Here is a 24915-nt window from a genome sequence, read left to right as displayed (position 1 = left end):
ACACAGAGCAGCAGTGTGCCCCTCTCTCTCCCAGCCCGCCTTCCTCTCACTTCTCCTGGGGATCCACGTCCGTCTCACCTCCCTCCCTCTCCTCCCTCCAGCAGACATGGTGCTCCACCACAAAGAGTTCGACAAGGCCGGCAAGACGGCCGGCCTGCAGATCTGGAGGATAGAGAGCCTGGAGCTGGTCCCCGTGCCCGAGAGTCTACACGGCAACTTCTACACCGGAGATGCTTACGTGATTCTCCGCACTGTCAAGCAGAGGGAGAGCATCTTCTATGACCTGCACTACTGGCTGGGTGAGTTGGTGAGGGAAAGGAGTGATTCATGTAGCATAATGTCATCTTTTGACTCGTGTGCAAGGGCTGAGTATGAAAGAAAAGTGATGTCAAATGAGTCCTATTCATGGGAGGAGATGCAGTTCTACACTTCGTAAACAGATAAGATTAGAGATAGAGTCAGAGAAGATTCTGGGGAAAGCGATAAAGTGGGATATTGGGGATGTAATCGGGAAGTAATTATAGTTCTGGTCTGCACTGCCCTATAAAGTCAATAGGCAGAAGTTTCATAGCAGATTTCATAGCAACAACCCTCTGTTATTAAATGATGCACAGTCCACGTCCGCACCAACAATGCTTTTGCCGAGACGGGAGACTATGAAGTCAGTTTTTCCAGTTTCACTCCTCATACAGTCACTCCTCCTTGGCTTGCAGTGTGTCATAACAACACCGTTGCCTAGATCAGTGATTCTCAACCTTTTTCATATCAAGGACCCCTAATTTAGTCCACATTAGAGCCACAGACCCACATTTGATGAGATTTTTGTCTCTTGGACCCAAATATGAGCATATTTTTATTGTTAGATATGATTTTGTCCAGAATTCCATGACTATCTGTATTGTAGGTAGAGAGATAACAGTGAAACTATGATCAAAACAGTCATTCTTCTATTCTCTAATAATGGTGAAGTTTAACCACAACAATTCATCAATTTGGTGGGGACCCCCTGGAACCCTCTCAAGGACCCCTGGTGGTCCCCGGACCCCACGTTGAGAACCACCGGCCTAGATACGCACTATCTGGCACATGTCTGCACCAAAAACCTGTATCTACCTCTATATTTTTGCTCTTTGTGTTAAACCGGATCCAGAGGTGTTGTGTTACGGTTGCGCACGATTCCAGAGAAATGTCATCTGAGTGTGTGAGGTTGTTTTTTTTCCGGCAGAAACGTAGAAGCGAGTTCTGCGAGTTCGCCGAGAGCAGCTGGGAACCTCCCGCCTGAGGCTGAGAGAATAAATGAATTATCATTCCTAGGCTGCTTCAAACATAACGCTCTGCTTGATCGTTAACTATGTGAACTTTGACACATGCGATGCTGATGGGATTCATTGCGAGGATTTTTTCTCTGACTTGCACTTCTAGCTGGGTGAGATGGGCAAGAAGGCCAACTTCTCTCTGGATTCCAGACCGTTTTGCACAGATTGTAGAGCTCTGAGTGATTAATGTAACATAATGTAATATTTTGATTGAGTATGAGAGAAGAAGTGGTATTGAATAGGGCTGGGCAATATATCGATATTATATCGATATCATGATATGAGACTAGATATCGTCTTAGAGTTTGGATATCGTAATATCGTGATATGGCATAAGTGTTGTCTTTTCCTGGTTTTAAAGGCTGCATTACAGTAAAGTGATGTCATTTTCTGAACTTACCAGACTGTTCTAGCTGATATTTGATTTTGTCCATATCACCCAGCCCTAGTATTGAACGATATGTATCCTATTTACTGGAAGAGACGCAATTAAACAACAGATAATTGAACGGATGAAGAAGAAAGCAATGAAGTGGGACATTGGGGAAATAATGGGGGAGGCAATTATTAGAGTTATGGTCTATGACATAACACTTGTGAGCACTCTTTTGCAGCACAAAGACATTCATCTAGTGACTGACAAACATCTATGTTCCTTTAACCTTTATTTTGGAGCAGTTCTAGAGGTTACTGTCGCACTTGACAGAGAAATTTCAGGTTTGTGGATCGGCAGAAATGTAGAAGCAAGTTCTGCAAGTCGGCCAGCAGCGGCTGAAAACCTCCTGCCTGAGGCTGAGAGAAGAAATTAATTGTCACCTCTAGCCGACAGCTTCATATGTAATTCTACTGAGGATCAAACATATAGATGGAGGAAATGGACAACCAGATGCATTACTGTACGATGCTAAATTATACAGCAGATTGAAAACATGCAAAGGGTCTGATCAGCGACCATACTTCCTTCCTGCCTCTCTCTCTCTCTCACTCTCTATCTATCTATCTATCCATTTCCTTTCTGAGCAAAAAGTCAATAACCACTAAGATGTTTACTTGTCTCTCGCTCTCTTCCTGAAAGCCCACCCGCATGAATCATTAAACATCAGGCATGCAAATGGACATTTTACGTTTCATTCTTGCTTGTTAAATTGTATAAATTGCACATTTGCATGATTGCCAATGGAACCGCTGAGACATAATGGCCCCTGTGATTGAAGATTTGCATGATTGAAGGTCTTGTGTCCGAAACATTGCATCAAAATAAAGTATTGCAAGCATAGATAGTTTGCGGGAACTGCTTATTGGAGTCATTTCTGTGTTCCCAGGGTCCTATGTTCCCAGGGTCCTATGTTCCCCAGTTCTACATATGTGCTCTCCCAGGGTCCTATGTTACCAGGGTCCTATGTTCCCCAGCTCTATATAGCACATAATGGGTTAGTTAGGGTTAGGGTTAGGGTTAGGGTTAGGGCCCTGGGAGAGCACATATGTAGAACTGGGGAACATAGGACCCTGGGAACATAGGACCCTGGGAACATAGGACCCTGGGAACATCGGACCCTGGGAGAGCACATATGTAGAACTGGGGAACATAGGACCCTGGGAACATAGGACCCTGGGAACATAGATACGCTCCCTTGTTTATCTTTTCACAGTTAGTTGGTTTTTCTACGCATCTACCCCCTTTAAAGGTTTTCTTTGTGTTTCCTTCCTATCATATCAGACCAAACAGTTACTCTAAATGCAGATTTTCTGTTGCGTTTGCGTGAGAATCTTACATTGTATAGCATTCTTTGCTAGCTCCTTTCAGCATTTACTAACAAGCGTTTGACAGATGTCAGCGTGCAGGAAGTGATCACGTTCAGTGTCAACCCAAATGAGCATAAAACTCTCACAACATGAGATTATAACATGGTAAAAAAATTTATATAACAGCTTTGAAATCTGTTTTGAAGTGATAGCAGAAAGATATTTCTCATCAAAATGTTTGTTGGGTATGGCGCCAAAATGAAAGTTGAGGCGATGTAGACAACGTCATCCATAGCTGCTGCCTGCATCGTTAGGTGAAATCAGGACTAAATATCTAAATATCTTTCTGATATCAGTTCAAAACTGATTTCAAAGCTGTTTTATTCATTTTTACCATGCTATAATCTTATATTGTGAAAAGTTTGTGCTCATTTGGGTCAACATTGAACGTGATTACTTCCTGCACGCCAGCATCTGTCAAACGCTTGCTAGGGAATGTTAAAATTGGCGGAGTCATTCCTATATTCCCAGGGTCCTATGTTCCCACGGTCCTATGTTCCCCAGTTCTACATATGTGCTCTCCCAGGGTCCTATGTTCCCAGGGTCCTATGTTCCCAAGGTCCTATGTTACCAGGGTCCTATGTTCCCCAGCTCTATATAGCACATAATGGGAACCTGAAAAAGATGTTCCCCAGCTCTGTATTCACTTAATATGGTTAGTTAGGGTTAGGGTTAGGCTTTAGGGTTAGACATAAACATAGGACCCTGGGAACATAGGACCCTTTGTCATGTTCCCATTATGTGTCATATAAATCTGGGGAACATAGGACTCTGGGAGCATAGGACCCTGGGAACATAGATACGCTCCCAAATTAGCTAGCCAAGAACGCTAAAGGCAGGATACAATGTAAGATTCTCACGCAAACGTGTCAGAAAACGGAGGCGGACTGAAGCGCTTCTTTCTCGTTTATCGTCGACCTCACAGTGGCCTTCATTTGGACCTGTATTTGTCCCTTCCAGGTAAAGAGTGCAGCCAGGATGAGAGCACGGCTGCGGCCATCTTTGCTGTGCAGCTGGACGACTACCTGGGTGGAAAGCCGGTCCAGTACCGGGAACTACAGGGGGTCGAGTCTACAGCCTTCACCAGCTACTTCAAGGGGGGGATCACTTACAAAGTATGACCAAGTCCTGTACTATTGGATTGAATTTTTTACCAATCATGGTCATCCACTGACCTCTAATCAGCATTACAGACATCATGTAGTAGCAGCTTTGTTTTGAATTAGGGTTAGACCGATATATCTGTTTGCCGATATTGGCGTTTCATTAAAAAACAGATCTGGTCCAATCAGTGTGGTCCACCACTGATATGATGGATATGATGGTGTTTGAATGATTACATATTTATTGTAGAGTTGATCAATACTACACTGGTTGTCTATGGGAAAACTTGTATTCTGATGTGACATTTTGATTGGATTTCACATAAATATGCACCAATGTTTCTTCTTCTTCTTCTGTTATCCTGGGTTTCAATGGAGAGTTTTAGTGTCCCATGATGGTCTAAAGGCGGTTTCAGAGGCTTTTCCACCCTGACAAGAATAACATTCTGGGGGAAACACTGAATGCTTGTATGCTTTAGCAATTTAGCATGAAAACTGTTAAACTGAAAGATACTGAATATCATATCAGCACAAAATAATGGCTATCGGCAGCTTCAATCCAAAAAATGTCTGTATTGGCATCGGCCTTCAAAAACCCCTACTGGCGGATCCACAAATTTGAACGATGACTTAATCGCACCACTGTTTTTCCATGGATCCCAATGCGGCGTTTTGTTTGGCCACACAGGGAATAGTGACTCATGGGATGGAAAGGGAATTTCGAGCACAAGTAAATAGAGGGATGGAAGAGAGGGTGAACAGCGTTGTGTGTTTTCTGCCTCTCAGACAGGAGGCGTGGCGTCGGGTTTCCACCATGTGGTCACCAACGACCTTTCAGCCCAGAGGCTCTTCCACATCAAGGGCCGGCGCGTCGTCAGGGCCACCCAGGTCCCCCTCAGCTGGTCCAGCTTCAACAGGGGAGACTGCTTCATCGTGGACCTCGGAGCTGTAAGGACTCACTCTTGCTGACTTTACCGTACAGGGTGCAGCAGGCCCAGAAAATGTCTGAAAGAGTCTTAAATTATCTAAATTTAAGGCCTTAAGAAGTATTGAAATGTAGTGATTTGAGCTATTTTTGCCGGTTGATTTGTTTCATTTTGATCCAACTATAAAATTTGAGAGTGGTATTTACAGATTCTTTCCATTCTGTGATATTTAGTTGAGGCAGAGGTGGAAAGCAAGGCAAATGGTATGAATGGTGTAGTTTTGCCAAAAGATGTGAATGTGATTGGCTGTAGTGTTCTAGTGTTTTATTTTCTTATGTTGTATTAATTAGATTAATACAGAACAGGGTTAATGCAATATGACAAATATGTTGGACTTTGTATCCCTAGATATTTTATTTCCTGGTCTTCTTTTTCTTATTCTGCACATTTATAGTTTTGGGACTTTTATTAGCTATGTTCAATCAGAGTGGTTTTGCCAGCTTTTTGTTTCTTTATTTTGGTTGTTAAATTGGTCTTACATTTTGGCTTCCTGAAAGGAAATATTATGACCACAAATGTGTTCTCATGGCATTACAAAATTTGAGTTTGAACGTGTATTTGTTATATACCTGTATATTTGTACATTTCATCAGGTCATCGGCATAGGCTGAACATCTAAGCGTTTTTTAATGTCTTAGCCCTCAGCAATTAGATACGTTTTAACTTCCAAAACTGCATGAGTGCTTGGAGTCAGATTTGATCATCATTATATTTCATTCTTTCTCTCAAGTACAATTCCTGGCCTCCAAAAGCACAAGTGGCTGTTTTGGGAAAACTAAACCTAAAGCTCCTAATATCTTTCCTCTTAACGACCTCACTAGTTTCCACTGATGGGTGCTTTACCGAGCTTCTCATCCAGTTTGAATGTTTCATAAAAGAACCTCTTACCGTCATTTAAAGACAATAACCCCATCGCCGTCCTACACATTCTCCTGCTGTATGTTTGCAGAGGGAGGGGCTGATGAGACTGGATCATGCATTTTCCAGGTAATGTTTACAGTGTTTCTCTGTCGGCCTGTGTGTTCGCCCGCATCTTCAGGTCATCTACCAGTGGTGTGGATCCATGTGTAACAAGTTTGAGCGGATAAAGGCGGCGCAAGTGGCCACTGGCATCCGAGACAATGAGAGGAACGGTCGAGCCAAGCTGGTGGTGGTGGAAGAGGGAGGCGAACCGTCCGAGTTAACCGAGGTCTGTCTCGGCCAGTGTTGCCTTTTTAAAACATGACTACAACCCCTTGCTTATCTGTAGGCCTATTCACTGAATATTTTCCACCGTGACCTAAATAGCAGTGTTCAATGCGGCTTTTGATATAATTTCCTGTTCATGTCAGGTTGCTTTCGTATGGGGGGTTTAAAACCACACACCCCCCCTAATTGTTTTTCTGTGTTTAGCTTGGTTGAACTATTGGTTGCATGTGCAGCTCATAATATCACTTCTCGCACTAACAGGTCCTTGGCAGCAAGCCAGTGCTATCAGATGGCGATGACAGTGATGATACACAGGCAGACATGTCCAACAGGAAAATAGCAAAACTATACATGGTAGAGCATCTACACACACACTCCCACACACTCACACACTGTTATGCAATGAGAACATAGACACCGAAATGATCCAGGTGTCCCCAGTAGATTGTTTGCTCCAGGAGACGGTTGCACCAGCTGTTCGTAAGTTCAAATTTGGTCCAATTATAATGTAAGTGTTTATTAATTTGAGATTTACGCATTAAACCAACTAGTTCTTATGTAGAACTTAGTTGTTACTAAATATTTACACCTACCAACTACCAGATGTAACTGTGTAACTGTAACTGAAATAAACACACAACAATAACAAAAATATATCCCACTTAGAGCGCCTAGAAGAGATCTTAGAAAACGAAGAAGTGTTTTGAAGTAGCTGGATTCCCATGCTATCACTTTAGTTGAGTGTTAGCATGGAGACTACCACTCAACATAGTGTACGCTAAAGTGTTAGCATTGAGCCTACTATCACTCAACATATGCTAAAGTGTTAGCATTGAGCCTACTATCACCCAACATAGTGTATGCTAAAGTGTTAGTATGGAGACTATCACTCAACAGAGTGTATGCTAAAGTGTTAGCATTGAGACTATCACTCAACATAGTGTATGCTAAAGTGTTAGCATTGAGGCTACTATCACCCAACATAGTGTATGCTAAAGTGTTAGCATGGAGCCTACTATCACTCAACATAGTGTATGCTAAAGTGTTAGCATTGAGCCTACTATCACTCAACATAGTGTATGCTAAAGTGTTAGTATGGAGACTATCACTCAACACAGTGTATGCTAAAGTGTTAGCATTGGACATACTATCACTCAACAGAGTGTATGCTAAAGTGTTAGCATTGAGACTATCACTCAACATAGTGTATGCTAAAGTGTTAGCATTGAGGCTACTATCACCCAACATAGTGTATGCTAAAGTGTTAGCATGGAGCCTACTATCACTCAACATGGTGTATGCTAAAGTGTTAGCATTGAGCCTACTATCACTCAACATAGTGTATGCTAAAGTGTTAGCATGGAGCCTACTATCACTCAGCATATTGTTGCGTGTAACATGGAGCACCAGAGCTAACGAGCTACCAGGAACACATGTATGATTTTGGTGTCTATATTCTCATTACTTGACATTGACCATAGACAATCTCCCAAAAACTTGATGTATTCCTTAAACAAGTGATTATTATTATTATTATTATTTATTTTGTGCTCGCTTGTCACCAGGTATCTGATGCATCTGGGTCCATGAAAGTGTCCCTAATATCAGAGGAAAACCCATTCCTACAGACTCACCTGCTTTCAGATGAATGCTTCATACTTGACCATGGCAAGAACAAGATGATATTTGTATGGAAAGGTACTTGTCTTCTGAACCTAATGTAATCATAACGACAACATTTATGTTTCTCATTTTCATCATCGCTTTAATTCCATTTTTTAAAATTCCTGACCCTCACTTAAATTACTGCTTATGTAGCATTACATTTAATTTAGGCAGCAACATGAGCTGCCTAATATTGCTTTGAATGGCTTATTGTCATTTTGACTGTGCCGTAGGCTGTGGTGGTTTCCATATCAGTATTGATCTCATCTCATTTATCTCCAAAAGGGCACAATGCCAACCCCAGTGAAAGAAAAGAGGCCATGAAAACAGCTGAGGGCTTTATCAAGCAGATGGGCTACCCGGCAAACACACAGGTTGATGAACATTATCATTCATTTTCACTTTGTGCCACTTATGTACATGATTATCTAAGAAGCAGTTATCAGTAGTATGTGGATGACTTAGATTTTGGCTCACTGCTGGAACTGGACGTGGCCCCAGCGCTAATAGTGTCAACCCTAATGGCTCTACAGATCCAAGTCCTCCCAGAGGGCGGAGAGACTCCCATCTTCAAACAGTTCTTCCTGGACTGGAAGGAGAAGGACCAGAGCGAAGGCTTCGGGAAGGTCTTCGTCACTGAGAGGATCGCCAAGATTCGGCAGATGGAGTTCGATGCCTCCAAACTCCACGAGTCCCATCACATGGCAGCCCAGTACAACATGGTGGATGATGGGAGTGGGGAAACACAGGTGACTGAATGCTAGAGCTACATGTGAAACCATGGTAACTCTGTGTTGTTGACATACAGTAGTTATATCCAGTGATGTAGTGGTAAATAAAAAAGTGGGAAAACTGAGACCTTCTGTTGGTGATCAACCACCAATATCAAAAAAATGTATTTACTTTCAGAAGACTTTTCCCTTAAAAGACCCTATCCTCATATAACTTACATCAGTTTGACACTACGATGTATACTTTGAATTTATGCCATGAAAATGTATATGGTGGGTACACTGAAGTTAGGTGGTCTACTACATCACTGGTTATATCCCAGTAGAGGTCTTTGAATCCTGAATGTCTGCTTCTTGTTTTCATCTGTCAGATCTGGAGAGTGGAGAGCAGTGGCAGAGTTTCTATTGACCGAAAGACTTATGGCCAGTTCTATGGTGGAGACTGTTACATCATTCTGTACACTTACAGGAAGGGACAGATCATCTACACCTGGTACTCCTCCTTCAGCTGCTAATCTAGTTTTGCATAGCTGACGTAGCGCTGTTACTTCTTCCTGTTATGCTCTAATGCTCTCCTGATTTATGAGCAATGAATCCTGATGGTATCTTTCATATCTTTGGTATATTTTCATATTGTTCTACTGTTGAAATTGCCAGTTGTGTAATGTTTAAATACCCCCATTTGACATATTCTTTTTTATATTCTATTTTCTTGTGCTGCATCTTATTACTATTTGCTGCTGCAATGCTGCTAATTCCCCTACCGGGATCATTAAAGTTTCATCTTTTCTTATGAATCTTGATATCATTGATTGTCTTATGTCGTCCTCCATCTTGTCGTTAGGCAAGGGGCCAGCAGCACTTTGGATGAGCTGACAGCCTCGGCGTTCCTGACTGTGGACCTGGATCGTTCAGTGGGAGGGAATGCAGTTCAGGTAAAGCCAGTCTTAAGTGAAAAGTGAAAAAACGCATGCAAACGATGTCTGGAGATTACTGTCATCTGTATCTGTCATCATATTTTAGTGAATACCATACCTGAAGGTTTTAAGTGAAAGTCTAGTAAAGCTAAACAAGGTTGACAATGCTTTGTCACACTACACAGGAACCCACTGTGCCCTAATTTGATAGTCATATTAGGGCAATTTCCTTAGTAAAGATGTCATGAGGGGAAGTTTTCTTTAAGTGTACTAGCCAACATCTGCAGCCTCATCTCCTCAGCCAATGATTGAGGCTTATTCTCACAACTTAGTGAAAAAGTTGATAGTTGGTAGCTAACTTTTTTCATGTCGACACATACCCACAAATTTTGTCATTTGTTTTATAGTAGTTAATGAACTGCTTTAGGAACATCATATCAACTTGATAAACCAAAGCTAAAATTGACTGCTATCTAAAAAAACATGCAAACTTGTGGCCTAGTTAGCTGCTAGGTGTAGTGGCTAATGGCTAACTAGCTTGCTGGGCAGCTAAAGTCTGGGCAGTTTGAAAAAAGTGATAATTTATATGATTTCTTCCCCTAACATAAAACAAATGACAAGATTTTGGGGTATCTACCAACATGACAAGGTTAGCTACCATTCAATTGTGCAACTCTTTCACCAAGTGGGGAAAATAAGTCTCGACCATTGGCCATTGGCTGAGATGATGCCTTGTGGTTGGCTAAGTGAAGAGTGGGGCGGGGCTACTGTTGGCAGTCTTAGAGGAGATGGCTACCTTCCAGTCGACGCTCAGGGAACAGAAGTCCCTTGTGCCCACAAGTCCCTAATGCTCGAAATGGCCAAATTTACAAATAAACAAATAACTATAAATTACTTTCATAGAAAAACACTTCACAGGTATGTTACTTAGAATCAAGGTAACCATATAAAATTGTAGGAAAAGCAAAAAAATAACCCAGAAATACCCAGTACCAGAGGTTCTACCCCTCCTCCTGCCCCAACATAAGATGATTGCTTAACTCCAGTTTAAGTCAGCTATCTACACAACAACCCAACCATGTTCCAACTGGCCCATTTCAGAGGAAACGTTTTCTAAATACAACTTAGGCAAACAAATAGTAGAATTTTCACTTTTTCTACAATGAGCAAGGAACACCCAAGAGTGGAAAACCCACAAAAAAACATTAGATCATCCATTTCTACAGATCCACCTACAGCTCACCTAGTTACAGACAGTTCTTCTTTGTTTGTCTGTTTTTCTTGTTTCTGACCTCCTTGCGGCATCAGGTCAGAGTGTCCCAGGGAAAAGAGCCGCCACATCTACTGAGTCTCTTCAAGTCGAAACCCCTCATCATATTTAAAAGTGGTACGTCACGCTTTGGGGGGCAGGCCTCACCGCCCCAAACCCGACTCTTCCACGTACGGAAGAACCTGGCTACCATCACAAGAATTGCTGAGGTAAGGATTCTCCTCCTGTATATATTACGAGGGTAAAAATCTTGAAAGTGCATATTTGTGCATATTACTTCAACAGTTTTGTTTCATGCGCTATCAGGTTGAGGCCAATGCTGCCAGTCTGAACTCCAATGATGCTTTCCTGCTGAAAATGGCCAAAGGGCAAGGGTATCTATGGATGGGCAAGGGGGCGAGTGGTGAAGAGGAGAAAGGAGCTGAATACATGAGTCAAGAGCTGAACTGTAGTAGCAAACGCATCATGGAGGGAAAAGAACCAGGTAACCATCCATATATCATATATCATTTTAGAATTGTACAAATACAGGAATTTTATTTCATCTATGCCCAATACAACCACAGTCTTCTAGTGCAGTGGTTCTCAACCTTTTTCATATCAAGGACCCCTAATTTAGTCCACATTAGGGCCATGGACCCCCATTTGATGAGATTTTGTCTCTCGGACCCAAATCTGAGAATATTTTTTTATTGTCAGATTTGATTTTGTCCAGAATTCCATGACTATCTGCACTGTAGGTAGAGAGATAACAGTGAAACTATGATCAAAATAGTCATTCTAAAATGACAAAATAATGAAGCTTAACAATTCATCAATTTGCTGGGGACCCCCTGGAATGCCCTCAAGGACCCCCGGTGGTCCCCGGACCCCACGTTGAGAACCACTGTTCTAGTGCTCAGTATCACTCAGATGGTAGTTGCCGAGTCAGCGGAGCGTATCGCTCATTATCGCCACCCCCCATCCCACCCCAAACCCCTCACCCCACCCACTACCTCAGCCACCCCCTCATATGTAATTGTTCCCCAATAAACAATTCACCGTTTGGCATTGCAGCTGACTTCTGGGCAGCGTTGGGCGGGAAGGCAGAGTATCAGACATCAGCAAGACTGGAGAATCAGATCATGACTCAACCGCCTCGTCTGTTCGGATGCTCCAACAAGACTGGCAGGTTCATCGTAAGTATAATGTAACCTCAGCTGCTTAAAGAGTCTGATAAGTCTTCAAAAGTATCAAATGTTGCAAATCCAGTTATTAGAGGTATTATTTTCCACCATGTACTGACAGGTTTCTTTACACTGCATGTACACTCTTAGATTAATCCAGGACAGGGTTAATAGTACAATATGCATCCTATCTGCTTTACCTAACACAGTTGCACTTCATTTATTTCCTGCTGTCCTTTTTCTTATTCTGCCCATTTATAGTTTCACAACTTTAATTAGCTATGTTCAATCAGAAACAGGCTGGTTTTGTCAGCTTGGTCCTTTATTTCGGTTTCTAAATTGGTATTAAATTCATTTCCAGATAGCATAAAAAAAGTCTTACATTTGGCATTCTGAAAACTGCATATAGCCGCTGCAGATAGCCTGAAGTATCACTGCCAAACCAGAGAACAAAACCACTTCATATCAAAAAGTATATGCAAATTTTTACCAGAGTGCAAAGACAGACGTAACAATGGTGGTTGTGTACTATACTGTATACTGTACTGTATACTGTACCCTGCAACCCATTTTACAGAGCCTACTTTAAATCAAATTTCTCCAGAATAATTTAGAGGCCTAATATATTCTTCCTGTGGCCAATTGAGTCCCAACGCAATCTTTGAACAACCCTGCAGTGTTTTGAATATGATTTAATAGCGCAGTATCATAAGCAGTGGCATTGTGTTGTGTGCAGGTTGAGGAGGTCCCAGGAGAGTTTACCCAGGACGACCTGGCTGAAGACGATGTGATGCTGCTGGATGTGTGGGACCAGGTATAGAACCGTAGAAAAAGTGAAACCATCCCTGGAGAAACTGGGCAATCAAACTAATGCTGTCAATGTTCTGTTGTAGGTGTTTGTCTGGATCGGAAAGGACGCCAACAAGGTTGAAAGAACTGAATCTTTAAAATCGGGTGAGGTTTTAGAATTTACCTTTTTCCATAAGTGCAATGGGTTTTGGAGTGCTGATAAGATACCGGATCAAACATTGGTGACTTTGATTTAAATCTTATCAGCCTAAATCAAATTTGGGCTGCAACAGAGAGTATGTCCCATCCCCACTAATTGAGACACTGTAGATTTGCCCCATTTGCCCAAATTAAATTCTGGTGTCAGGTATTATAGAGCAGGAACCAAACCAAAAATGCCTGCCTTGTAACAGGGAATACCAAGTTGATCCCATGATTTTTACCTACTGGTTGTATTTACATACTTCATATTAGCACTGATGGTTCTCAGGTAGTATCTCTAGACCTCAAAGCAACCTTAAATTAACCACAATGTCCAAATCGAGGGCTTGGAGCCAAAGGGGTGTAATCTTTTCAGTGCCAAAAGGACACAACTGAAATCATGACCCATAAGTTTTAATTAAACAAAAACTGAAAGCTGTGACAGTAAAAGTAGGGTTTTGCACTACTGCACTTATGCCTAGACTTGACACCTAGCAAAACCACACTTTTGACACTGAACAAGCATTGTGGGTAGAGGATTCAAACAGCACTTAGGCCTATAGATTCAAAATGTTATTTTATAATGTTAGGAGTGTGAACTGGTCAAGATGAGCTCTGATAGTCAGACTGCTGGTAGCTGAAGTTCTCCCTCAGTGTTATGAGGAGTTTTGAATGTGTCCCAGGACACATCAATAAGTGATGTGTCCTGGGTGTGTCCAGTTTAAATTTGTTAACTTTTTTAAAAATGGCAAAAAGTGAAATACGCCTTTTTGGCACAAACAGTGTCCCAATACAGCCATGCAGAAAATGGGCGTATGTAAGTAAACAATTGTAAAGCACATTCATTTTAATACAAATCTAGCAATTACACTTCAATCAACACTGAAATATAAAACAAGATTAGAATAAATATCTTTATCTTGAAGTAATGCTCAGCAACTTTCACCAAGGCCTTTAAAATTGTAGGCTACATGGAACATATCAAATTGATTGATACATTTTTTCTGTTAAAAACTTTTAATAAACCTTTTTAATGAACATAAGAAACTACTTTTGATTCTAAACTACTACTTATTTTTTCTTTTGCTAGTATAATACATTTTTGTATGTGTCCCAGGACACATCACTTATTGATGTGTCCTGGGACACATTCAAAGACCTGTAAAACTCCTCATAACACTGAGGGAGAACTTCAACTACCAGCAGTCTGACTATCAGAGCTCATCTTCACCAGCTCACACTCCTAACATTATAAAATAACATTTTTAATCTATAGGCCTAAGTTTTTAATGGGAATATTAACATATTTACATTCATCTAATATTGACCTAGAATATTAATTAGGATATGAATAGGATACTAAAAATGATGTGATCATGCTGCCATGCTAGCATTACTTATGTCAGCATGCATTTTTAGTTGACCTAAGTGCTGTTAGAATCCTCTACCCACAATGCTTGTACAGTGTCAAAAGTGTGGTTTTGCTAGGTGTCAAAAGGGCGTGAGTGCAGTTACAGCCTTTTGACACCTAGCAAAACCCTACTTTTACTGTTACGGCTTTCAGTTTTTGTTTAATTAAAACTTATGGGTGATGATTTCAGTTGTGTCCTTTTGGCACTGAAAAGATCTCACTGAGACCTTTCAATTGATATATAATACTCATATTCGACCAAAATCGCACTTACGCCCCTTTGGCTCTAATCCCTTGATTTGGACATTGTGGTGCATTTAAGGTTGCTTTGAGGTCTAGAGATACTACCTGAGAACCATCAGTGCTAATATGAAGTATGTAAATACAACCAGTAGGTAAAAAACATGGGATCAATTTGGTATTCCCTGTTACAAGGCAGGCATTTTTATGTACTTTTTTGGGTTATACTCACTGGATAGTCACAATAATAATGCTCAGTGACAAACTATTACTTCTTGCTTTTGATGAGACAATGTCAGTGACTACCTGAAATGAATTATTATCATAATTGGGTACTGATTACAGTATTATTAGATTAGGATTAGGATTAAAAGTGAGTATTTCTCAGAAAAATTAACTGTTTGATATTTCCGCCTATAATAAGGCCTTATATAAAAGGCTGCTGATTCACAATAGAACCATATTTTGACATTCTGGTTGCTTTGGAGTGTAGGGACACTACCTGTAGACCATCAGTGCAAATATGATGTAAATACAACCAGTAGGTAGAAAATGACATGGGATTAATTTGGTACTCCCTCTTTCAGGGCAGGTGTTTTTTTTTCTTCACTTTTTTGCCTATGTGGTGAATCACTTCACTGATGAATTTAATGACTTTTGCAGTAAAAAGAAAAATTATGACCATCCATTTCATGAAGGGGACATGTCATAGTTATGAAAAAACAAGGTCATGTTTTGTTCTTCCCCCATGTAGGAGTAGAACAAAAACTAAGGCCCTTTTTGAGGGTTTGTTCCTGCACTATTAAGACTGTTGGGAGATCTTCACACGGGATGTGATGAGTCAAAACTTCTGAACAAAATACAAAAGTAGGTGATTATCAAATCCGAGAACACCAAGTCGATGCTTGTGTCCTTGTGGAGAACGTTCTTCCGAAGTTGTCTTGGAGAGAACCAACTTCTCAAGAATGCGAGAACAGGGAAGCATCCTTACAGTATGAGATCGCTGTGTGCCTGACGTCAGCTAAGACGCACAGCTGTTCATTTCCCAGCTGTTTCAGCTGGCTCTGTGCTATAGACTGTAGTGCTGTTTGGATGTGATGCGTTGTTCTCACGCACAATCTTGAGGCTTCCCATGAGTTCTCGTCTGCCAAGTCACCATCCGATGCATCCTAGGTTCGGACCTTTAACCAAAGTCTTGCATCCTCTGTGTTGTTAACTCCGCCAAGGAGGTTATGTTTTCGGTGCCGTTTGTTTGTTTGTTTGTTTGTTTATTTGTCTGTCTGTTAGCAGGATTACGGAAAAACTACTGGCCCAATTTTCATGAAATTTTGTGGAAGGGTGTAGCATGTACCTAGTACCTTGGCGGAGGTCTGCGCTCTCCAAGTGCCCTTCTAGTTTTGTTTTGGAATCTCACTTTGGCCATTAGATACGAACGTCAAACACATCATGGAGAACACAAGAATGGACAAGAACGTATACTGAGAAAGACCCATTGTCTTCTAAACAGTAGTGAGCGAGCGCTTTGTCCAGAGAAAGCTGGACTCACCAACATTAGATCTTTTGCCTCTCTCGTCCCTTTGGTATCTTTGGTATAAAGAGACCAGACCAGATCATGGAGTGGCCAAGTTGGTAAACATGACCGTAATGTGTGCAGTTTACTGACGACACCTTACTGGATTTCTGTGTTTTGAAGTTCAACTCTTTCAAACAGTTACCTGTTGCTGCCACATGGGGTCGCCAACAGGCAAAGTTGCCTCATGCAGCTTTAAGTATAGTTTATTAAGTACTCACATGGCAGCTGACAAGGCATCTGAAATACGTGAGCATCATAGTAATATTTCGTTTAAAAGGTACACATCATGAGATTGGAAAAATAATTTTGATACAAAGTTAGCAGGAACAAACTGACAGGCAGCCATCAGTGTCATGTCGCCTATAACAATTTCTTTATCACATATAGGATGCTGTTATCTGCTGGAGTACTGCTTTGTGACTCTGTACCATTTGTTCCCTCTGTAGCCAAAAAGTACATAGAGACCGACCCAGGTGGCCGGGACAAGCTGACTCCTGTGGTGATCGTGAAACAAGGCCATGAGCCCCCCACCTTCACAGGCTGGTTCCTGGGCTGGGACACCTCACACTGGAACACCAGAACCATGTGGTCAACTAAACTTTAGACAATATATACTGTATATCCAACCAGGTAAACATACATATTATGGCTACTCCTTGTATTTATCCACTTATGATGACATGAGTGATGGTTTATATGTTTTGCCATGATAAAATCAATGTAATAAAACAAATTAAATAAAACAAATGTACTTGATATTTTCTTTTCCTGTGATATTTCTTCATTGCAAACTGGTTAAACATGTACTTCAATAAAATGTGTGTAGTTTTTTTTTTTTTACCACAGGGTGGCGCCCAAGCCATATGTAGGCACAGCTTTAACCTTGACATGTAATGACCCTCCTGATTTTTTTCACATTTGTTTTGGGGCTGGAGCACAGTATGTTGACTGTGTTACACTTTGAATTGCGATTGAAACAAAATTGTAGCATCTTCTGGCTGTGAGCTTTTGAGTCTGTCTTTGTGAAACTCTTGAATTTTATTAATCACTCGCTTGTATCCAACTGTTGTACCCATATTTCAAAAACACATTTCACAATTCACATATAGGCCTACTTCAGAATATGTTTAGAAATATGTTTCAAGACAAAAAAAAAAGCTGTACTGGTATATGTAGGTGACATTAAATAAAATAAAGTTTGGATATGTGGTAGCCTATACATTTTCTTCCTATGAGCTGCTGAAAATATAAATCTATAATTATCCAAAATAGCATGTACAAACACATTTTTAGCCATTTTTGATATATTTTGAACCTATTTCTAGTGATATCCTAAAGTAGAACAGAAATGTATTTTTGCAGCAGGCTATGATTCTGTAACCTTTAAATCAGTCCTCTAGAATTAAGTCGGCAGTCTGTCTCACAGTCCTGTCTCCATGGGAAACAGGCCTATTTCCTGCTGTATGGGCGACTGATTGATCAAACACTTCGAAACAATTGAGTGGTAGACAAGGTCATCTAAGCCAGTAATCAAAAGCCAGTTTAAAGACTGACATCTGTGAATGATTGATCTGCTTATTGGGTTTTTCAACCACTCCCAATACTTTTTAGTGCTTCTTTTTAAGTCATTTTTAAGTGCCATTGACACATACTATAGGGAAGCTTTTATCTGGGCTACATGACCTGATGCATTCATATATCATGCTTTAGCAGAGCAAACTATCAGTTTCCAACATTCCAAGCAGTGTCGAACTTCATTCAAAATTCACGCAATTTAATATGGCCTTGCTTACCGACAAACGTACATACGCGGTAAAACATGACTTAAGGCATTTTCTGTATTGGTATAGTCTACTGGTAAATTCGGCACACATCTGGCCCACAAAGAAGCATTTTATTCAATAAAATTTCTGCTTTTACGATTGGTTGACGCTGCTTGCAACCGCCGTTCACGCTGTATTTTGGTCGAAGAAGATTGTGGATATAACATGCGAGTCGATATTAGGAGTTGTACTTTTTATTGTAATAAGTGTTGCTTGGTGTATTGGGTCTAGACCGAATTGAAGAGTGGATTGTAACGATTCGTAAAAGGTCATAATTTAAAATCTACGACGCGTGTACCCTTGCCGATAGCGAGGAGGTACTAAAGGTGCCAGATTTTTAAAGCTGTTTGGCGTTACGTTCCCTCCAAACCACTGCAGTACCGCCTTGGGTACCGGTTGCCTCAGAGTTGGTTGAGTGATAGAAACAGGTGGTGTGTGGGCGTGTCGCCAAGAGAGTGACAGGCATTGCTCTTCGCCAATCAGATCAAGGAAACCTTGGAGGCAACTTGGTGAGTCACCCAACCACCAGGCGCTCGAAATAATGGGTGGGACCCTCCAATGCGGGAGAAGGAGCTGCATCAGGTTAGTTAGCCCGAGTAAGACCGGAACCTTGGTGATTTTGCCTTCAAAATAAAAGCGTACAAATATGGAGTCAAACTATAGTTGAACATAGATCACAAACAACAATATATTGTGTTATCCACAGTAATGTAGTGGTAAGTAAAAGGGTGGGTAAACTATGACCTTCAGTCAGTGATCATCTTGAGGCAAACAACCACCAATATAAACAAAATACAATTATCTTTTCAAGAAAGCAGTGAATTATGTGTTTTTCCTCAAACAACAACCCCATCCTCATATAACTTGAGTCAGTTTCTGATATGTCCTATCTTCATCCTAAAAAGGTGGGTAAACTGTATTCTGCGAATTAAACGATGGGTAATCTTTGTATGATTGGGCGTACCCTCATACAGTGCATCATATTATGGGGCATGGTAATTTAACTATGATTTTATTTTGAAATATCTTACCGGAAATACCGTTGTTTATTCTTTTTGGCTTGACACTGGTGGGGAATGGAAAGCGCGTCAACTCGGCTGGAATCACTCAGTGGCTCAGTGGATATGGAAAGCGCAACAAGCAAGGATACATCGCACTGTGACACTGCCAATTTCTGATGGGCTAAAGGCTGATTGTAAAGGTAAGAATCCCAGACTAGTTGTTTTTTTTCTTGATCGCAGAACACATGACACTTGCTGTCTAAATTACATTTATAGGCAGCATAACCCTCAATGAATAGCCAATAGCCAAGTGAATTCCCAATCTTCTGTGTTTTTAATGTGCACGTCTGGTTCCATGCCAGTCCCAGCCTAACGTAATTCAGCTTTTATTTTTTAACACTTGTTGGCATTGCGGGCTCAAGTCAAGCCTGGTCTGGTCTCGCTTAGCCACGATAACGCACCGTTCTTTCGTGTATAGAGAGACCGTTACGCCAAGCTCCATTTAAAAATCTAGCAATTTGATGTGGGCTTGGTTATCTACAAAGGTAAATACCTGGTAGAACACGAATTAAGACATTTTCGGAATCCTTAGGATCCGCTCTTCAATTCGGCATACATCCAATACATCAAGCAGCGCTGACTTTCAATTAAATTTCCACTTTTGTAACTGTTCACCTGTTATTCCCACAATCTTCTACCACTAAAATACACGGTGGAGGGCGGTAACGAACAGTGTGAACCAATACTAAAAGTTGTGATTTTATTGAAATAAAATACTGTTTCATCGATCATTTCTAAGCCGAATTTACTAGAAGACCCTAACGATTCGTAAAAGGTCACTCATGTTCTATGACGTGTGCGTGTTTGCCGATAAGACACAATTATTTAATTTCCAGATTTTTGAATGGAGTTTGGTGTCACGGTTCTCCACATGAGAGAGCGGAACGTATCTGGGCTTGGGCTAGGTCTAGCTATGTTGCCGAGCAACACCTTTTATTTTTTGGCTATAGCTCCATGACAGCTTGAAGAACAGCGCCCTGCTATTAAAATATCCCACTTCTGATCTCTGTGCCTGTCTTTGCACACTGTACGCTCAGTTGAAAGTGGGATTTCGGTCAAATTCAAAGGCGTCTCTCCTGTTGTTGAAGGATTCGCCCAGTGAATAGAAATTAGCGTATCAAATCCCTGTTCGCTGCTGCGGTGCTACATGTGCAAATAGGCTCCCATCCACCCTGCTGTTTTATTTCTCATTCATCTCCTACTGCCAGAATAATGTGAGGATGTATAGTCTGAAGGGAGATGGGGGTATAGTTACTTAATCTGTACTTCTCCTATTGAAAATCAATGGGGTGTTAGTTGTTTATGTGCTTTTTACAGTTGCTTACAATGCATCCTCTCTTGACTCCCCCCCCCTCCCCAGGTTCCTGCTGCAGCCCCATAGGCATTAAAAGCAGCCTGGTGAATATTCGGCGAAGGCAGAGCCACTTCTCCCGCTCCCATCCAGTCCCCCCCCTCCCCCCCCCCCCACCACCACCCTCCAGCGAGGGGCCCGTCGAGATCGAGATGGGGAACGGCCTGTCCGACCGCCGCGCCTTCGCCTTCCCCCGCCTCCCGTCGTTCCAGGCGCTCCACATCGTCATCCTGGGCCTGGACTGCGCCGGCAAGACCACCGTGCTCTACCGGCTGCGCTTCGACGAGTTCGTGAACACCGTGCCGACCAAGGGCTTCAACGCCGAGAGGGTCAAGCTGCGGCTCGGCCCCGGCGGCCGGCGCACGGCCTCCTTCCACTTCTGGGACGTGGGCGGCCAGGAGAAGCTGCGGCCGCTCTGGCGCTCGTACACGCGCTGCGCCGACGGCATCGTGTTCGTGGTGGACTCGGTGGACGGCGAGCGCGCGGAGGAGGCCAAGACGGAGCTGCACAAGATCACGCGGCTGGCGGAGAACCAGGGCGTGCCGGTGCTGGTGGTGGCCAACAAGCAGGACCTGAGGAACTCGCTGAGCCTGGCCGAGATGGAGCGGCTGCTGGCGCTGGGCGAGCTGGGCGCCGCCACGCCGTGGCACCTGCAGCCGGCCTGCGCCATCATCGGGGAGGGCCTGCAGGAGGGGCTGGAGAAGCTGCACGCCATGATCGCCAAGAGGAGGAAGACGCTGCGGCAACAGAAGAAGAAGAGATGATGGGCGGCGGACGGGGCCAAAAAAAAAAAGCCAGTAGGAACTTATTAAGAGGACGGATATGAGATGGATCCAAAGCTGCGTGAGGGACTAACACGAGTTGGATCCAAAGCTACACGAGGGACTGACGTGAGCTGGATCCAAAGCCACACGAGGGACTAACGTGAGCTGGATCCAAAGCTACACGAGGGACTGACGCGAGCTGGATCCAAAATCTGCCGGTCGGTTGTGTTTACTATGAAAGAGACACAGCGATCACTGCCCAGTCAGCCCCGGCAGCCCCTTTTGAAGTCTGATTGTGCTGATTGGCTGAGTTTGATCCGTCCCGGGGGGGGGGGGGGGGGGGGACTGTTTGTTCAGGTCAATCAGGGTTTCGTTCTCAACAGAGGCCAGTAGAATTGATTTCGCCCCCCCTCCCCCCTTGGACTTCGGACGTCAACAGTCCCGTCAGCGACAATGGGGACTCTAATGTCTTTTTCGAAGGAAGTATTTTTGCCATACAGCAGCAAGTTGCGAAGTTTACACTGAACACACATGAGCTTCAAACTCTTTTTATCTCGTTTGTTTCAAAAAAAAAAAAAAATGTTTGTAGTTTACCTGTTCAGAAAACGACGAGTCTTTTTATATTTTTATTTTTTACCAAAGCTTGTGTTGAGGTTGCACACGGAGGGGGGGGGGCATACAGTATATTAGAGCGAACTATCAAAATTGCAGATGTCAATCCTTTTAGTATAGTGACAGATAGAAGTATTTTGTCTCCATGTTGCACAGTGGGAGCGTGGTCCACAAGTTTACATGAAGCTTAATGAGTCACTAAGTAGAGGAGGCACAATGGGTCTTTAGAGGGGGGAAACTCCACCCTGAAACACTTTAACACTGTTACAAAACAGCTGTTGGTGATGTACTTTGTGTTTTCCGGGCCTATTTTCTTGTTTGGTGGTGTATTTGGCATATTCCTAGTGCAGCTACAATGGAGTTTGGTAGCAGAAAATCTAAAAGTCACATTTTGGTGTCTTCTCAGAATCAAAGAGCGAGGGCTTCTTTCTAGAGCCGCCATTTTGCACCGAGAGACGTTCACCAATCGTACAGGGGAGAAATCCATCGTAGAAGAGGCCGATAAGACCAGAACGCGACGCCCAAAGCAACGAGTTGACGCCCCCTTTCTCTCGCGGGCTGTCGAAAGGCATTCTGGGAAACGTAGGCAATCGCTAACTGCAGTAGAAGTAGACGAGGCGGGTTGAGGGGAAAGTGGGTTCGCCAAAAAAGTAAAATGACACTTCATCGCAAAATGACTCCTGGAATGCATCGAGCACATCGCAGACTGATGATATTTAATAGTGGCAGAGTAGCGGAGGGATTTTCTCTAAAAAAAATAAAAAATGTGGATTGTCAGTTGTAGCTTTTTAGTATTTCCAGCGGCTATGAAAGGTGTGTATCGTTGGGTGAGGGTGGCAGGCGGCTCCATCAGCACCATCGCTCTCGGTGGATCTGTCTTGTGTAATTCTGCTGATTGACGGGCTCAGTTGGCTCGGGCAGGAATATTCCTTGGCTGCCTGTCAAATCCTCCATCCTCCTAAGAGACAGGCTGGTGTCGGAGCCAAGCTCGCCTATCTGAAGACATATTCACGTGTTCAGCGGAGACAGAGTCTAAAATGCACTTTATCGGTCCTTTTCCCGACCTTCAAATGGACGTTTGACAGAAATCTGTATGATTCTGACACTAAATGAAGTGAAATATTGCTTCAAAAGAAGCGTTTTATATATATATATCTAAAAACAAAAAAAGTTGGATACTGTTGCCAGGTTTCACCCTTTCACTCAGTGTGTTTGGCAGGGTGTTCATATTTATGTGTTTGATCCAATTTGTTCACTTTGAATAAAGCAACAAAAAAAGACAGTGATGTTGTAGCCAGTGTTTCTTTCTTTATCTTATCAGCTGGTCGGTTCAAAGCACAGTCCATCCGGTCACCGGGTTGAGACAGATTGCGTCACTTCTCCGCTCATTGGTTTACGTGGAACTGACTGAACTGTACACAATAAAGGGTGATAAAAGGGTGAATCAGGGCTGCTTTCTCAGGGAAAAGGGGTTCTTCCTTCTCTTCCTGGTTTATGGGAACATTCGGACACCCATGCCCTTTGCAGCAGGAAACACAGTGAACTGGAGCTGATGGACCCACTTATGTTCTTTCACATTGTACTTAACCCCTTCAGCACCCTGACGTTACCGCCGGTTAGCGTACACCCAGACCTAGGGATGGACAGTCGACTCCAGAAGAATCGGTTCTTGATTCTGTCACGTCGATTCTACTAATAAACGGAATTGGAGTCAACTCCTGTTGCAGTCTCAACTTTGGAATCAAACAAACTGTTTAAACAAATTTGTAATGAATTTATTCTGAATTAGGCCGATCTATACTACTAGGGCTGATCCATTTCACAACAAGTGGGGAGGGGGGGGTGGAGAAATTCAAGGCTCATTGGTTGAACGCCAACCGGCATAAAACGTCAATTTTTGTGTTGATTTTCATTTGGAATCGGAATCGATTTAGAATTCTATCACAAGGAGTCAGAGTCAGAATCGACTCAAAAAAATGTGGAATCGTCCGTCCCTACCCAGACCACGGCTCTGTGAAGAAACAAATTCAAGTTCATCAGAGACTCTTAAAGAGGTGACTGCATAATGAGCATGTGCACACTCATGAATATTCACACGAAAGATACTGAGGGAGAAACGCTGCGCATTTGTAGTAGGTGCTGATCCACAGGGATCCACCAGTCACTCAAATGTTCTGCTGCATGTTTCAGTTTCTATTCTGCAGCTTGTCCTTTAAGGTATTATCAGCTGATAACGGCTACAGCTTGTGAATCAGGAGCTACAGTACATGGTGAGAGGCAGAACGGGTAGATTGCAATTCTGTTATTGTTCTGCATAAAGGAAAGAAAATGGGCAAAATTTGGTGGAGATCAGCACATTTCCTGGTTGACATTTGCTACCACCAGTGAATACTGCTTACACTGAGGAACTTTATCTGATTTCATTTGTTTTGGAGAAAGTCTAGCCCTGGTACAGTTTGTTCTTTCTTGTATGGAGAGAACGTGACGCTGAACTCCATTCAAAAATCGAATAAAGAATAAGCTAAGAACCATGGAAGAAGAGGTTCTGTCTTGTGTGGAGGTGTTGGGTTAAGATGGGTCAGAAAAGGCATAAAGGTTCAGGTCTTTCTTTCTTTCTTTCTTTCTTTCTTTCTTTCTTGCAACTTAACGTTTCCCTGTTTATCTGCAAATACGCATACCTGGTAGAACATCACTTGAGACCCCTTCAGCATTGTTAGCATCCGCTCTTCAATTATACATCCAATAGCGCAACCTGCACTCATTTCAATCAGATGTCAGCTTTTAGAATTGGTTCACCTGTCATTCCCACAATCTTCACTATGATGAGCGATAGTGAGCAATCTGAACCGATCCTAAAAGTTGAGATTTTATTATGATCCACCAACTGCTGCTTGGTGGATCATCTATATGCCAAATTTAAAAAAAAAAGGTAAAAGGTCCTCAGT

General features: G+C 42.4%; 2 protein-coding genes across 3 annotated transcripts; both read left to right on the top strand.

Annotated features, from left to right (window-relative positions):
- The first annotated feature begins 3 nt into the window (after window positions 1-3).
- Window positions 4-17534, top strand: scin (scinderin). Of its 2 annotated transcripts, none has more exons than XM_071540305.1 (16): window positions 4-299; window positions 4080-4234; window positions 5009-5170; window positions 6248-6397; window positions 6658-6750; window positions 7962-8094; window positions 8347-8435; window positions 8595-8810; window positions 9164-9285; window positions 9637-9727; window positions 11018-11188; window positions 11286-11463; window positions 12036-12157; window positions 12882-12959; window positions 13039-13099; window positions 16806-17534. In XM_071540305.1, the coding sequence occupies exons 1-16, from the start codon at window positions 107-109 to the stop codon at window positions 16961-16963; spliced, it is 2172 nt and encodes a 723-aa protein (XP_071396406.1). In that variant the 5' UTR covers window positions 4-106; the 3' UTR covers window positions 16964-17534. The 2 variants fall into 2 exon arrangements, with proteins under 2 accessions (XP_071396406.1, XP_071396407.1); XM_071540306.1 differs by having other exon boundaries at window positions 4-307; window positions 4088-4234.
- A 1771-nt stretch (window positions 17535-19305) lies between these two features.
- arl4ab (ADP-ribosylation factor-like 4ab) lies at window positions 19306-21688 on the top strand. The gene is made up of 2 exons (XM_071540304.1): window positions 19306-19383; window positions 20604-21688. Exon 2 carries the CDS (start codon window positions 20747-20749, stop codon window positions 21356-21358), a length of 612 nt encoding a protein of 203 aa, XP_071396405.1. The 5' UTR covers window positions 19306-19383; window positions 20604-20746; the 3' UTR covers window positions 21359-21688.
- Window positions 21689-24915: the final 3227 nt, after the last annotated feature.

This window comes from Centroberyx affinis, unplaced genomic scaffold (assembly GCF_046629955.1).
Source record: "Centroberyx affinis isolate AG114_WGS23_722 - 3 ecotype Tasmania unplaced genomic scaffold, CSIRO-AGI_Caff_v1 ptg003604l_1, whole genome shotgun sequence".
Taxonomy (NCBI): Eukaryota; Metazoa; Chordata; class Actinopteri; order Beryciformes; family Berycidae; genus Centroberyx; species Centroberyx affinis.
Note: the sequence above shows the minus strand (reverse complement) of the source record. Positions and strands in the feature narration are given on the sequence as shown.